This window comes from Haplochromis burtoni, unplaced genomic scaffold (genome assembly GCF_018398535.1).
Source record: "Haplochromis burtoni strain Fernald_Lab_line unplaced genomic scaffold, NCSU_Asbu1 Contig_104, whole genome shotgun sequence".
NCBI classification, from domain to species: domain Eukaryota; kingdom Metazoa; phylum Chordata; class Actinopteri; order Cichliformes; family Cichlidae; genus Haplochromis; species Haplochromis burtoni.
Window position 1 is genome coordinate 1,958,797 of NW_024582465.1, and position 15,893 is coordinate 1,974,689.

Consider the following 15,893-nt stretch of genomic DNA (forward strand, 5'->3'; position numbering starts at 1 on the left):
AAAAAACAAGTGGTTACCATTTGTAAACTGTTTTTCTAGCTCATCCATCATCGTTGACATGCTGCTAACCAGCATGTAAATTTAGACAGTGATCAAATTACCCCCATGTGAATTATGTTGTGGGCACTTATGATCAACAAATCTGAAGATAACATGAGAAAATACAAAATGCGTGCAGGCATAAATTGTTTTATATACTCCAGCTTTGAGTAAATGTAACCAACCAAAACAACTGAGGCCTTGTGAGAAATTTGTGTGACTACAAATGTTACAGAGAGAACGACAGTCTACAGTCAAGCTTCCCTTTAAACTTTACAGACTATAAATACAGTAGACTTATTTCTAATCCTGCGCCTGCCTAATTGTGTCACCATATGCATAGATTTCAGGGGACACATAGCCTTTATCTTTAGAAAACATGCCAGATAACTGAGGTGTACATGATCTAAAGCAATCATTGCAAACAAAGGTGTTTAAGTGTAAACTTTACAGCATGTTCCACGAACGCCAGGATATCCAGGTATCCCAGGAAATCCTCGCTCCCCTGCAGAATAGATAAACAGGTAGTGAGCCAGCTAAAGGTGCTTGTGGCTTCAAAATCAAATATATTTGTCTGTCCAAATAAAAAATAAATGACCTAAATTTAGTTCGAAATTACATCCTTTAAAATACTGCTAGAATGAAGTAATAACATCGGTTATTTTGACCTTTAATCCCCGGTAATCCAGGAAAACCATCTCGTCCAGGTGGTCCTATCATCCCAGGAAACCCAGGATATCCGGGATCTCCTTTTTCACCTTTTTGACCTGGAGGACCAGGAGGCTGACTGAAGCTCACAGTGGCCATCAAGCAGATGACGGAGAATAAGAGAAGCAGTCTCATCTTCGTAGTTCAGAACTGAAATTTTGGTTAAATATAGTATTAAGTTTTACATATAAAAGCAATGTAGCCCTAACCCTCAAATGGAAGAATGATAAATATTCCAATTATAGACATTCTTTATGCAGAAATTGCTAAATTTAATTAATTTTTTCTAGCTAGCGTGTTGTACTTCTTTATCTTTGTTGTTTTAAAGTGTTTTCAAGAGTTAAAACCATTTGGAAGCACAAAATTTAGTACAATACAGAGATAAACAGGAGAGAACTCACCCCACCAACGAGAAGTGATGTGTTGGGCGTACTGCTTCTTCGCTGCTTCCACAGAAAAAGAACTGAGATATTTGCTAGAAGTAATGTGGGAGGGATTCAGTCCACAGTAAGCAGCTGGAACATCTCATTAGGGATTGTCCATTAACCTCCCTCCTTTCAAACCAAAAAAAGGCCACTGTGTTGTGATACCTTAAAGACTCTATGAATCTAAACATGAGAATACGGATTTGATGTAGTTATGAGTGAATGCAGAAATGATAACGTTTGACTTTATGAGGCACAAACAGTTTCTGCCACTTAACATAAAAGGCAACTCCCTGTACAAAACTCAATTTCAAAAAGAATTGTGCTCATTTTGACTACACAATCATCACTATAAGATTAAAACATGAGTGCATTATTGTTTTAAAGCTCTCTTAAAATTGACAGACTTAAAAAGACAAAGTTCAACATTTAAGATTAATAAATCAGTTGACGCTGAATTGTTTGAAACACATATTTAAAGGAAATTTAACAGCAATTGAATTGAATGTTTAAAATAGTACACTGAGATGTTGCAGAGGTTGTGTGCAATGTAAATATTTCATTACGTTCACTTCTTAGTGAAAAACTACAAACACTGTGAATCAGACTTTTGCAGAATCACCTTTAGCAGCAATAATTTGAACAAAGCATCCTCTGTATGATTTCATCAGGCTCTCTCATAATTGTAGAGGAATTTTGGTACATTTGATTAGCAGCATATGGCTGCTACTTGTCCTCTTAACTCCCATGGAAGCATTAGGGATGCGCTTAAAAGACTCTAGGGAAGAAGTCAAAATACAAATAAGCATTGCTATGTTGGGTGGACCTCCTTTTTGCTCATTCCACAGAAAAATAGCTGAGATATTAGGCCGACCTCCATATAAACAACAGCTGCATACTCTCATATGGGAACTGGGAGTTGGATTAGTGTGTGTGTGTGTGTGGGGGGGCATTTTTAACAACAAATATAACAGCACATACCTTTATTTATATAAAGATTTTACAACCTCTTTTTTGATCTCTGATATTATGAAGTTATGATGACACCTCAATTTTATTCCTAAGTATGTTAATATTTCTTTCCAGCTTTTCAACCACAAGTACAGTATTGCGTTCGCAAAAAGCAAACACCAATCAGCTGAAAAGGCTTTTATGTAGAAATGCACAATATCTGATGTTTTTATAGGAAAACACTACATAAGTGTTCAAAGCACCCTTTGGAAAAAATTAAACAATATCTTCAAATGGCATTGTCTGGGACTGCATTATAACCATGTGAATAATACTTTAATACCTACTTTCACTAGTTCATGATTAGAATGCCACACTTACAAAATTTGTTTCTATTGCAGTTCAATGTTTAATTCTTTATACATTTATTATTATATTTATAGAATTATGAAGATGGAGACAGAAAAAGGCTTTTGTCTAACATAAAGACACTGACATATAGCAGAAAGCACAATAGTGATGCAAAAGCATTTATTTGAAACCATGAAGAGTTAGCTTAGATGATTTATTGACAATACATCAGTCAAGCATCAGAATAACTGACTTAAACTTAGGTCTGTGAGATAATAGTTATTCCTATTACAATGCATTCATGAATTCATTGCCATTGGGAGTTTCACTTCAGTTGGTCAACTGAGAATCGTTGGTCTCATTTTTAATACTACAAAGTTTTCTTTCTTCCACAAAATGCAGCCCTGATGCTTTACCCATAATTCATAAACAACTGCAAGCTTAGATTTTTTCTTCCATTGGGGTAAATGAGAACATTTCTCTACATGTAATATAAGAAATAAAAATGCAATAAAAATGTTGAGATAAACATGATAGTGGGGGGAAATTGCCAAAAGCAAGATTCGCAAGGAACCGGGATTTTTCTATAACTGACAAATGATGTAAGCATTCATCGAACATTCTGGTGTAACTTGCCAGATGCCGTTTTCTGACAGCATGGTGCAGCCTGTATCTTGGATGGATTTGTCTGGCTGACCTTCTCCCCACTTGGTAAATGTCAGACGTTGGTTTTTCATATCCACCTCAAAATTTCCCTCTGCCTTTTTGTTGTTGACACTGATCCAAGCTGCCTTGTAAACATCGCCAAACACTTGAGTCAGTGCGTTGTTCTCCTCCTCGTTCTGGGGCAGAGCCAACTCTATGTGTTGTTGGGAGCAGAATTCGACAGCCCTGGAGAAAGAGCCTCTCTCCTTGTTGGACACAAAGTATTTCTGACCAACTCTCCGGACAAAGTGATAGTTAATGGCTAGAGAACACAAAAATGTCAGGGAACAAACTGTGACTCAGAAATCATTATCAACAAAGGTAAATAAGCAATTAGGAAACAATGAAAAAAGCTTCATCTACATGGTGCATTTGTCATAGTTAGATACAAGAAAGGCAAGTAAAATCAAATTTTAAGAACACAGAGCTTGTAGGAACAAGATCACACACCATACCCAAAATCTCTGGAGGCTTCTAAATGAATATGCCAATTCATCACTCATCTTCAAATGTTTTTAGCTTTGATGTTCTGATCAGCTGTTTTTTATTGCTGCTAACTGTTAATCAACTAACTTTTTTAATGTTGATCAAGTTGTAACATCAGGCAAAAACACTGGATTTATTGTAAATTGCAACAACAAATTATTAACGGATGGTCTTTGAAAGAGTTTTAAATAATTAATAATGCCTTGATGATGATACTTACCCAGTTCTAACTCAGCAAGTCTGCTTTTTAAGGTTTGAACATCTGGGCAACTGGATTCAACTGTAGCTGAAATTAAATTGTGAGCATACAACAGGAATGAAAGGAGCTGTGTGGTCTATTTTTCTTTTAAATTACAGAGCATCAACTAATTCACTGTGCAATCTGTCATCAAACTGATCTTGTGCTGTCTGACACAGATTGGACTAATATCAGTATGCTACATGGGATCTTCTCATCTTATTGTATCTTATCTTTACCTTCAGTGCACACTGTTTCTCCAGGGTGCCCAGGAAGCCCATATATTCCTACATCCCCTGAAAGCAAAGAAACAGACATAAAGCCTTCTAACGTCAAAGTACATAAATATGTGTCAAAATCAAACGATGATAAGAAGTTATATTCTTTACAACATTCTTGTGGTGAACTCATAATATTTTTGACCTGATTCACCAGGACGTCCAGGCAGTCCAGGAATTCCAGGTCCCCCACGTAGTCCAGGCACTCCTTGTGTCCCAGAAACTCCTCGATCTCCTTTCTCACCTTTAAGACCAGGAGGACCTGGAAACTGAGTGTAGGTGATGCGGGCCGACAGGCACAAGATGCACAAAAAAAGAAGTGGGCTCATCTTCTCAGTGAAGAACTGAAATGATAATTAAAAATATATGTAATGTACGTTTTTCCCAGATTTACCTTGGTTTGACTGATTCAATGTGTAACAAAAATGAAATCTGATCATTCAAAACAGAGATTGTATTAAATATTGTGATTGTAGCTCCGAGGGATTTTCTAGGTATATGTTTAGAATGTCAAGCAATACTTCAAACAATATGTAACACTCATGATAACATTAAATTTAGTAGAATAAAGCAGTAAGCAGGAAAGTACTTACAATATAAATGAAGAGCAGTCTGTTGGGTGTACTGCCTCACTGCTAATGTCCCAACAAAATAACCGAGATATTAGGTAGAACTAATGTAAGATGGATCGTTCTCTCCAAAGTAAACAACAGCTACAAAATCCCATTTGGGATAGAAAAAAATGTCAGAATGTAGAATCCTCCCTCTTGTGCTGAAGCACAACCTACTTTCCAGATTGATATTTTTTCAGCACTCTTTATTTCCCCACCACAAATAAAGCATGGTTTAAGACAAAAAACAGTCTTTCTTCAGGTATTTGTGCAGACAAACTTCAGTGTGAAACAAAGTATGGTGACACAGAGCATAGTTTTCATGCAATAGAAATACCACACTCACAAAATGTATGTTTCTGAAAAGTATAAATACTTGGCTTGGGTCTGTTTTTAACATTTAAAACTTCAAACATGTTGAACTTAGTGTAGCAAAGACATTGACAGAGACATATGGGGCCAAGTTGATGATAAAGATTACTAAATGAGCTTCAGATTTCCAGTTTTGGAAACAATGCAACAGTCGTCAACTTGTTGCGAACAATTAACTTAACTCGTTGTTAAGACAAATAGGCTTGTTGTGTTTTAATTGCTCATTTGTTTCATAATTTCTTTATCAGTGCATGAAAAATGTCTACGATAATATGTTTCTAAAGTGAATTGCATCTCCAAGGTGGTCCCTGAGAATTGTTGCACAGACAGCAAATCCAAATCCATGTATAGTAATTATGCACAGGGAGACATTATGAATCCAGATAAACAGTAAAATCTTTACTTGTGTCAAAATTTGTGACAGGCACAAGAGGCAGAAAAAAGCAGCTCTTAATGCATCCATTTAACTGTTAGTAATAATTATTGCTTTATTGAAGTTTTGAAAATATCTTTGGTTTAAAAAAAAAAAAAATCTTTGGTTAAGTAACTGTTTTTGAGACCCCGTTAGAGTCAAAATTTTGTTGCTTCTGGAGTCCAAAAGTCTTCTACTTATAGCCTTTTTATGTGTGTCCAGACTATTCTTTGACATTCTTTAAAATTACACTTTTGTCTCATTGCATGTTTGCAACACCTTTTAAATTACTGCTAACTTATGGTCACAGCTGGCTATTCTCTTGGGAAGCAGGGTTGCTTCCGATTCCATTGGAATCTTTTAATAATGACTTGAGTACGGAATTATATATTGGTTAAAAGTGGCATATGAGAGAAAACATATCATCACTAAAATTTAATTTCACTGGCACAGGCATTCATTCCCACTTGCACAATTAAATTCTTTGAAAGTGTCCAACAGCGCTCCAGCTGATTCATGCTGTCAGTTAGATCTCAAAGCTGAATTCTGCTCGCTAAAATCAATCTGATCTAACTACTTGCTAAACAGACCTGTTGAGTCAGGATAAAAATGGCAAACGGGTGATTTACACAAGCACTCCTATGTGTGTCCGTGCTCTCTGCGGTAGAGTATCACTTCCTAGGGATGGGCAAATTAAGCTTTCTGAAGCATTGAAGTACTGCAAAACGGTTCATTACTCAAAGCTTTTCAACACAGTTATCTTTGGTGACATCTGGTGGCCAAAAGCTTGAATCTACAATTTATAATGAACAGCTTTATTATGATTGACCACTTTACAGCTGAACTGACAGCTTCTGTTTGATCATGTGATAGTTCTGTCTGATAACGGAATGATATGGTGCTTCGGACATGAATATTTTTTTTTTATGTTATGTCTATTTTAATAATAAATGTGTATTTAAATCCTCTGTTTACCTCCGTCCGTTCTTGTGATCGCCCTCATTCCCCACCATGTGTTCCACACACTTGCTTAGCTCACACATTTCTCAGTTTGGTTTTTGTATTGTTTAGTTTAGTTCGGCTGCCTTTTTTGACTTCCTTTTCACCCAAATGAGTCTCCATTTGGGTCTATCCCTGCCTGCTTCACACGGCTATTCACAAGAGTATTTGGTTCCAAATATGTTAGGGTTTAGAATTTCAACTTCAGACATTGCACCTCACAGAATCTTTGACATTATTATGTGACTAAATGTCAATCTGTGAACAACTATTAACATCATCTCCAAGATCCAACTTTAGGAGGCATTTTTTCTATCAGTGTGACAAATTACAACAGGACAAATGAGTGATTATTGATTAGTGTGCTGAAAAGTCTGACTGCCTGACAGTCTGACAACTTAATTTCCAGTTAGAAAAATGGAGGCTATAGATTTTATTCTGAGTGGATTATAAATCTCCATTGTAATCACTGTCTCCATCTTTATATATTGATGACTGAATGATTAAGTGTTTGTGTTAAAAACAAAAAATAACGAACTAATGGGATGTCAGTATTTGTAAAACTATAAAAATCTACTAATTAGTTTTCTGCAGCTTGTGTTTTAAAGAGCAAGGTGCAGATGTGATGCAGAAGTGGTTTCCACTTTATGAAAGAGGAAATTAATTGGTGTCTCACAGTTAGCTTCGCTGCAATAACAATAATAATAATATCTCTGCTATAACTGACAAATGCACTCAAGGAGGCATTTCAGTGTAACTTGCCAGGTGCTATTTTCTGACAGCATGGTGCAGCCTGTATCTCCCCATTTGGCAAAGGTCAGAGGTTGGTTTTTCATGTTAACCTCAAAATTCCCCTCTGTCATGTTATTTCTGACATTGGTTTAAGCTGCTGTGCAAACATCCCCCACACCCTTTGGTCAATGCGCTGTTCTCCTGCTCACTCTGGGACACAGCCAGCTCAAGTGTTGATGCGTGCAGAGTTCTTATTTCTGGACTACAAGGCGAAGGAAACTCTATCCTTGCAAGAGTATTCTGACCAACTCTTTGGACAAACTTGTAGCTTGTAGCTGAAGAAAAAAGAAATCAAACAATGAACCAAATTTAAGAACAATTTATTAAGCAAATTTATCATTTCTGTGCATTTGTCATTTTTTAGACTCACACACACGAACAGACACTTTTTTGTTTCTCACGTTGATCCAGGCCTTTTTGTAAATATATCCAAAAACTTGATTTAGTATGATGTTCTCTTCCTCATTCTTGTGCAAAGTCAGCTCTGTGACGTGTTTGTAAAAACTGCTTTATTTAATCTTTTTCATCCCTAACAGTGGACAAAACATATTGTGTGGAAGAAAAGTCACATGGCGCCTGAAATTACCCTTTTATGTGACCAAGGGAGCAGAATGTGGCTACTTCATAGCTTAAATAGTGGCCTTGGTGACTTGCTCCCATTTACCAAAAAACAAACTGTATATGTTCCTCTGAGTTCTGTGTAAAGTTTCTTGAGTCAAAAGTGAAAATAATATGGACCATTTCAAAGTGGTGGCATAAACGTAGTAAAGTCGAAGAAAAAAACAGCATGACACAAAAATATATACAGGGAGTGCAGAATTATTAGGCAAATGAGTATTTTGTCCACATCATCCTCTTCATGCATGTTGTCTTACTCCAACCTGTATAGGCTCGAAAGCCTACTACCAATTAAGCATATTAGGTGATGTGCATCTCTGTAATGAGAAGGGGTGTGGTCTAATGACATCAACACCCTATATCAGGTGTGCATAATTATTAGGCAACTTCCTTTCCTTTGGCAAAATGGGTCAAAAGAAGGACTTGACAGGCTCAGAAAAGTCAAAAATAGTGAGATATCTTGCAGAGGGATGCAGCAGTCTCAAAATTGCAAAGCTTCTGAAGCGTGATCATCGAACAATCAAGCGTTTCATTCAAAATAGTCAACAGGGTCGCAAGAAGCGTGTGGAAAAACCAAGGCGCAAAATAACTGCCCATGAACTGAGAAAAGTCAAGCGTGCAGCTGCCAAGATGCCACTTGCCACCAGTTTGGCCATATTTCAGAGCTGCAACATCACTGGAGTGCCCAAAAGCACAAGGTGTGCAATACTCAGAGACATGGCCAAGGTAAGAAAGGCTGAAAGACGACCACCACTGAACAAGACACACAAGCTGAAACGTCAAGACTGGGCCAAGAAATATCTCAAGACTGATTTTTCTAAGGTTTTATGGACTGATGAAATGAGAGTGAGTCTTGATGGGCCAGATGGATGGGCCCGTGGCTGGATTGGTAAAGGGCAGAGAGCTCCAGTCCGACTCAGACGCCAGCAAGGTGGAGGTGGAGTACTGGTTTGGGCTGGTATCATCAAAGATGAGCTTGTGGGGCCTTTTCGGGTTGAGGATGGAGTCAAGCTCAACTCCCAGTCCTACTGCCAGTTTCTGGAAGACACCTTCTTCAAGCAGTGGTACAGGAAGAAGTCTGCATCCTTCAAGAAAAACATGATTTTCATGCAGGACAATGCTCCATCACACGCGTCCAAGTACTCCACAGCGTGGCTGGCAAGAAAGGGTATAAAAGAAGAAAAACTAATGACATGGCCTCCTTGTTCACCTGATCTGAACCCCATTGAGAACCTGTGGTCCATCATCAAATGTGAGATTTACAAGGAGGGAAAACAGTACACCTCTCTGAACAGTGTCTGGGAGGCTGTGGTTGCTGCTGCACGCAATGTTGATGGTGAACAGATCAAAACACTGACAGAATCCATGGATGGCAGGCTTTTGAGTGTCCTTGCAAAGAAAGGTGGCTATATTGGTCGCTGATTTGTTTTTGTTTTGTTTTTGAATGTCAGAAATGTATATTTGTGAATGTGGAGATGTTATATTGGTTTCACTGGTAAAAATAAATAATTGAAATGGGTATATATTTGTTTTTTGTTAAGTTGCCTAATAATTATGCACAGTAATAGTCACCTGCACACACAGATATCCCCCTAAAATAGCTAAAACTAAAAACAAACTAAAAACTACTTCCAAAAACATTCAGCTTTGATATTAATGAGTTTTTTGGGTTCACTGAGAACATGGTTGTTGTTCAATAATCACATTATTCCTCAAAAATACAACTTGCCTAATAATTCTGCACTCTCTGTAAAAGTTGCATTCTGTCATTGGGCATACCCATGGGTCCGAGTACATCTCCTAAAAAATGACCTTGCACTGTAATCCCTCCTCCACCAAATTTACACTTTGCACAATGCAGTCAGACAAATGCCATTGTCTTGGCATCTGCCAAACCCAGACTCTCCCACCCATCAGATGGAGAAGCATGATTTGTCACTCTAGAGAAAATGTCTCCACTGCTCCACAGTCCAGTAGCAGCAGGCTTTACACAACAGCATCCGACACTTTGCATTGTGCTTGGTGATGTAAGGATGCGCTGCTCAGCCATGGAAACCCATTCCATGAAGCTCTCTACATACTGATCTTGAGCTAATCTGAAGGCCACATGAAGTTTGGAGGTCTGTAGCAATTGACTCTGAGTTGCTGTCATTGCAAATACTTCTTCTTTGTTACAATACCATTAACAGTTGACTGTGGAATATTTAGTTAGGTAATATTCTATCATGATACCACACCGGAAGTCACTGAGCTCCTGAGAGCAACCCATTCTTTCATAATTGTTTGTATAAGCAGTCTACAGCCTAGCTGTCTGACTTTATACACTTGTTGCCATGGAAGTGATTGATCCAGTGATTTGGATGGGTGAGGGAATACTTTTAGCAATGTAGTGTATTTATGAATATGCTTAGGCAAAAGTAAATATTTTGTAAAACAAAAGCTGAAAAATTTAGCATTAACAGATGATTTAGATGAACTGATGTAAATTAAACATAAAATGTATCATGTCTGAATAAGAAACACAAGGATCATTTTGATCTTTTTTCATTGCTTCCTCACTCAGCTGAAAATACACATATACACATAAATGTGGGATTTGTGTTTGTTTGTTTTGGGAGTTTTTTTGCAGTTCTTCTCATGAGACATTTCTATAACTGACAAATGATGTGGACATTGAGAGAACATTCGTGTGTCACTTGCCAGGAACCATTTTCTGACAGCATTGTGCAGCCTGTATCCTCAATGGATTTGTCTGGCTGCCCTTCTCCCCAATTTTTAAAGGTCAAAGGTTGATTTTTCATGTCAGTTTTAAACTCCCCCTCATCTTTTTTATTGTTCACATTGATCCAGGCTTTGGCTCTGAATTTGCCATGAACTTGAGTCAGTGCGTTGTTCTCCTCCGCGTTCTGTGGCAACGCCAGCTCTAAACCACGTTGGCTGCAAAACACTACAGCCTCTGAGAAACTGCCTCTGTGCTTGTTGGAGACAAAGTATTTTTGATCAACTATTTGGACAAAATCATAGTTTACAGCTGAAAAAAAGCACAGAAAAGTAAAATTAGAAAAAAAGACATTTACTTGTAGGCAATCTTAAGGATATGTTTTCTGGCAAAATAATTGTTGCCTTTTCTAAAGCTTATCTAAAGATTCTTATTCAGTTAAATTTTATTTTACTAATATACCATGAATTGTCTCAAAAAAGAAACTTGGATTTTGAAGTAAAACCTCTAAATATGAGAATTTTATTAATGTTAATCAATAATATGTTCTTTACAGCTACTGCATTGCCATTGGAAAAGTATTTTGTTACTGTTTATCAATATAGTTTTTACAGTGTTGACTTCAGGTTATTGTTGTTGCAAACTGGTGGTATTTTAATAAAATAAAATTAAAAACTGACTATGTAGTCTTTTCTTTATCAATTTAAGGAATGCTGTTTATTATACTATTATTGATTACAATAGTGACGTGACCTCTTAGCTTCATTCAGTGACAGCAAATCTTTGCGTTAATCTGAACAAAATAATACAAATAGGCATCAATTTGAGTCCTGACTACAGCTGCTGATCATCTACAACCTACTTTGCAACCCACTACCACACCAGTCCCTTCTGTGGCTGACAACAACATCTTGACTATTGTTACTTATGTCTGGTTTGCTTTAAATTGTAGGTGGGGGTGGTCTTAATACAGTTTTCTCCATTGAAGAGTCCTGTGTATGTAATAGTGAGGCCAAACTCCCCAGAACAGAGATATACCATCAAATTTAAAATACAGCAGAAATAACAGCTGTCTGTTATGCTATAAAATAGCAGTTATGTATTTGAAACAAATGAATATGGATAAGATACTTACCAAGTTTAAACTTGGCAATTCTCTTCATTAGCTTTTCAGTGTCGCTTTGAAAAGAGCCAATAGGATCTGGACAAAACACATTAGAGTTAACAAAGTGTGTATTTATTCATTTGCATATTTAGTTATCCGTCTTTTTCCACGTCTCTCAAAACTGTAAAATAATTATGAAAACATAAGAGACATCTCACAATACAATGCATCTGGTGCTAAACCTGGTTCAGTATATACTAAAAGTTTTGTCTGCATAAAGGTTTTGTCATGGAGTCCCGGGACTCAGTGATTTTGGGTTTGGTGTATAATTATTATTATTATTATTATTATTATTATTATTATTATTATTATTATTATTATTATTATTATTATTAGTGATGTTCTAGCTTTGGGATGATTTGTGTTCTGGTGCTGGGATTCTGGGTTGGTGCTCCCTCTGTTGGTCCCTGGTGTTAGTGTTTCCTCTGTCTCGTCAGGTTAATCAGGTCCAGCTGTGTCTCCCACCTGTGTATGTGTGATTTCCCAGTGTCCCTCTGTGTGTTTATATGTTGTGTAAACTCATGTGCTCATGACTGGTCCGTCTGTGTTCGTCTCCTGGAAAACTGTCTGTGAATCCACTGTGTCCTCTCCCTGCTGTCCCCCTTCGTGTTCAGGATTCCCGTTAAATTACGTTTCTCCCAGTTTATGGTAAATGGCCTGCATTTGTATAGCGCTTTTCTAGTCCCTAAGGACCCCAAAGCGCTTCACAATACATTCAGTCATTCATCCATTCACACACACATTCACACACTGGCACTTCACACTTAGATTACCCTTAGTTCTGTTTTTGTAATGCCGTCTTTGTGTTTGCCTTTTGCAATAAACCTCCCTCACAACTCAGTAAGTGCCTGCATTTGAGTCCTCTTTGTGGGATGTGTGGGAGCTGCAGCCCTGACAGGTTTACCAGACATACTTTGTATTAGATGGGAGCTTGACTTCCCTAATAAGCTAAACCATAGTGAATTGTGATTCAACTCCCAAAACCATTATCCTTTCAGAAACCTAACCAATTAAGTTTAGAGACTAAACCTAGAGAAAAACTGAGAAAGTAAAATTAAAACTAAAACTAAAAGAAAAGAAAGATCAAATATAAGGAGAAAAAATGGTCTCAAAATGGAGTCAAGACAAACACCACCAACCTTCTTTGTTTTTAAGATTTTTGGTTTTCACTAGAAACTTAAAAGAGCATATTTTATGGGAATGTAGTTTTCGTGTGTTGTATATTTATGATTAAACTGCTATTAGTTGTTCCCTTATTCACAAGTTGTCAACACAGTAGGTAGCCCTGCATGTTTTTGCCTTAGATGCCCTCCCTGACACAACCCCAAAGGGTTTTAAGTTACACAGGATTGAATTCAGATATGACTTGTTAGGTAAATGTATAAACCACAACACCATAGAGCCACTATTAAAGTGTGTGTCTGTGAAGTTCCCTCTGGAATCAATAAAGTTATTCTTATGTTCTAACCTCGTCCACACATTATAATAGTTCCAGGTGGGCCAGGCTGTCCAGGTTTTCCGATTCGTCCATTAGGTCCTGGAAATCCAGGTAGTCCTTGACGCCCTTGAGCCCCTAAAGTGAAGATATAAACACATCAAATAAGATGTGAAGTTCATACCAATGTTTCCAGTTTCTGGTTTTCCAGAGAAAAAAAATTACCCTGTTGTTGTTTATAAATGTCGTCCATATAAGGTGGGGAAAATGATCATGTACACAACACAACAATGTGAAAAAACCCATGTTGGAGCCAAATTGTTAAATGTTGCCAATATTGTACTTAAATTTGTAAGTCTTGGTTCAAACTATGTGATCAAAGGTTGCAAGGATTTTTTTCCCCTTAATAATAAACCCCTTTATTAAGAAACTGCAATTTGTATTTACTTGTTTTATCTTTGTCTAATATTCAAATTTGTTTGATGATCGGGAACATTTAAGTGTGACAAACATACAAAAAGAAAATATGAAATCAGGAACACAGGAAACACTTTTTCAAACCAGTGTAGCTCTTACGCTAAGGAAGTTATGAGGGCTTACTTTTTCCCAAATATATTGTAGATATATTGATCCAGAACGTGGGCCTAATTCAAATCCGAACACATCACCACTTACTGTCACGGTCCTGGCTCGGTGACCCAGTGTTTTGTGTTGTTTATTATTAGAAGTCTGTTTTTGTAATGTTTTTGAGGCTTCCCATGTTATTATATTTAGCTTCACCCAGTTTAGGTTTTTATAGCATTTTTAGTTCTTCCCTTCATTAGTTGTTTTGCAGTCTTTTGTAGAGCCTCTAATAAAGGCTGGCTTTCAGTTTAAAAGTTCTCTTGCATCTGTGTCTGCGTTTGAGTCCACATTATCTTATCTCCAGTTCGATCACACCTGGGGCACACATGTCAACAGAATCTAACTGAAAGAAACCTACATACATAACATACACAACACAAGTGACTATAGCAATAAACTAGGAAACTAACACTGACATGGAGACTGAGACACACAAACTTGACGTAGACAAGGGAAAATTACATGGAGACATGACTGACAGGGTAAACAAGGCAAACTACAGAGACAGGGCACAGAGGGACCAAAGAGACACGGGGACTCAACTGTGGAGAAAGAAGGTGAATAAACATAGAAGCAAGACCGACAACATACACAGGACACTAGGGAAGACACACAGATGCTAGACTAAGAAAACATGGGCTCAAAAGCGAACAAAGAACTAAGAACTAAACGCATAAATAATTAAAATAGGAAGCACTGGGAAATACTAGACACAAAAGACTAAACAATGTAGAACTATAAAGAAATCACATAAACCTCAAAACAACATTCAACAGTCCAAAATCAAAAAAGCAAATACCCAGAACCATGTGAGGCACAAATATGTTAGACCATGAAGTAATTTCCAGGAAAATCTGTTTGTTTTTTAATGGAAGTATTTGTTGAACTACTGCTTAAAATTTTTAAAAACCTATAAAAAAAGTCCTGTACAATACACTTGGCATTATGGGGTTAAAAATAACCCTCCCTGAGAGTGTATTTGGGGGGATGTTTATCACACTCACCAGGTTCTCCTTTCAAGCCTTTCTGTCCTTGTTTTCCAGGTTCTCCATATGCCCCGGGTTCTCCAGGTGACCCAGGTGGGCCTTTAGGACCAGGAGGACCAAAAAGCTGACTGTAGCCCACAGGAGCCATGAGGCAGAAGGTTATGACAAAAACAAATGGCTTCATCTTCTTTATGCAACTCTGAAATGTGACATGTTGGAAATTATTTTCTAATGAAAATCTTCTTCAATTTTTATGATAATTTAAATAAATGAAATCAAAGAAAACTAACAGTTTGTTTGGTTGCAGGTTGTCAGCTGAATAGAAAAAACTGTACTTTTTAGAGACAAATACTCACAGTTTAAATGACGAATGATATGGATGTGATCTTTCTTTGCAGCTTCCAAACAGAAGTGGCAAAGAAAAAAAGTCAAAGTGAGATATATAAGACATCCAGCCCAGCTATAATGAGAGACAGGTGAAAAAAAACCAGAGTCTGCCTCTGGTGTCATAATCGAGAGTTCACTTACAACCGATGCCTTTTAAAAGTTTTTCCTTCCACTCACAAAAGGCAAACCACTGTGATCAGTTAAACGTGAATAATCAAAAGGCCTGCATTCCTAGATCTGAAATATAGCAGGGTTTAGATTAAAGATAAATAGAATCTGATCAGTAACGTTGGTTCGGTATTGGTGAAAGATTTTCTTATTTACAGTTTCTGTTAGTGTTCTGATCATAATTCCAATTGACATTTAGTAAATATGATCAAGCAGTAATTTCACAGTTATTAGAAAGGATAGCCAGATGCAGATGATGTAATTTTTTTAAACTGAATTTTTATAAATGTAAATTGCAAAGTTATTCAGTTATGTTAGTGTCAAATTGTATTAAAATGAAAATAAAATAGAAACTCACCATTATACGTAAGTAGTTATCGTCTAGTTGTGCTGCTTCATGTACAGCTTTAAAACAATTTCAGAA

At 37.1% G+C, this 15,893-nt stretch overlaps 1 protein-coding gene and 1 long non-coding RNA gene across 2 annotated transcripts; both read right to left on the reverse strand.

Moving 5' to 3' along the window:
• Positions 1-476: 476 nt before the first annotated feature.
• Positions 477-1,284, reverse strand: LOC102301827. Its single transcript, XR_316144.3, has 3 exons — positions 1,149-1,284; positions 708-897; positions 477-544 (listed from the first exon to the last, which is right to left on the reverse strand). It is a non-coding gene; the product is annotated as an uncharacterized LOC102301827 (long non-coding RNA).
• Positions 1,285-2,636: 1,352 nt separating this feature from the next.
• On the reverse strand, positions 2,637-15,511 carry LOC102304974. Its single transcript, XM_042223165.1, has 10 exons — positions 15,271-15,511; positions 14,933-15,113; positions 13,338-13,442; positions 11,840-11,905; positions 10,645-11,016; positions 7,617-7,642; positions 4,327-4,525; positions 4,143-4,199; positions 3,886-3,951; positions 2,637-3,441 (listed from the first exon to the last, which is right to left on the reverse strand). The coding sequence occupies exons 2-10, from the start codon at positions 15,096-15,098 to the stop codon at positions 3,059-3,061; spliced, it is 1,440 nt and encodes a 479-aa protein (XP_042079099.1). The 5' UTR covers positions 15,099-15,113; positions 15,271-15,511; the 3' UTR covers positions 2,637-3,058.
• Between the last annotated feature and the right edge of the window lie 382 nt (positions 15,512-15,893).

Coding starts and splice junctions, on each gene's coding strand:
- LOC102304974 (XM_042223165.1), bottom strand. CDS start 15,098: ATGAAGCCATTTGTTTTTGTCATAACCTTCTGCCTCATGGCTCCTGTG. Junction 11,906..13,337: donor TATTATAATGTGTGGACGAG/GTTAGAACATAA, acceptor TGTTTTGTCCAG/ATCCTATTGGCTCTTTTCAA. Junction 3,442..3,885: donor ACTTGCTGAGTTAGAACTGG/GTAAGTATCATC, acceptor TGTGTTCTCTAG/CCATTAACTATCACTTTGTC.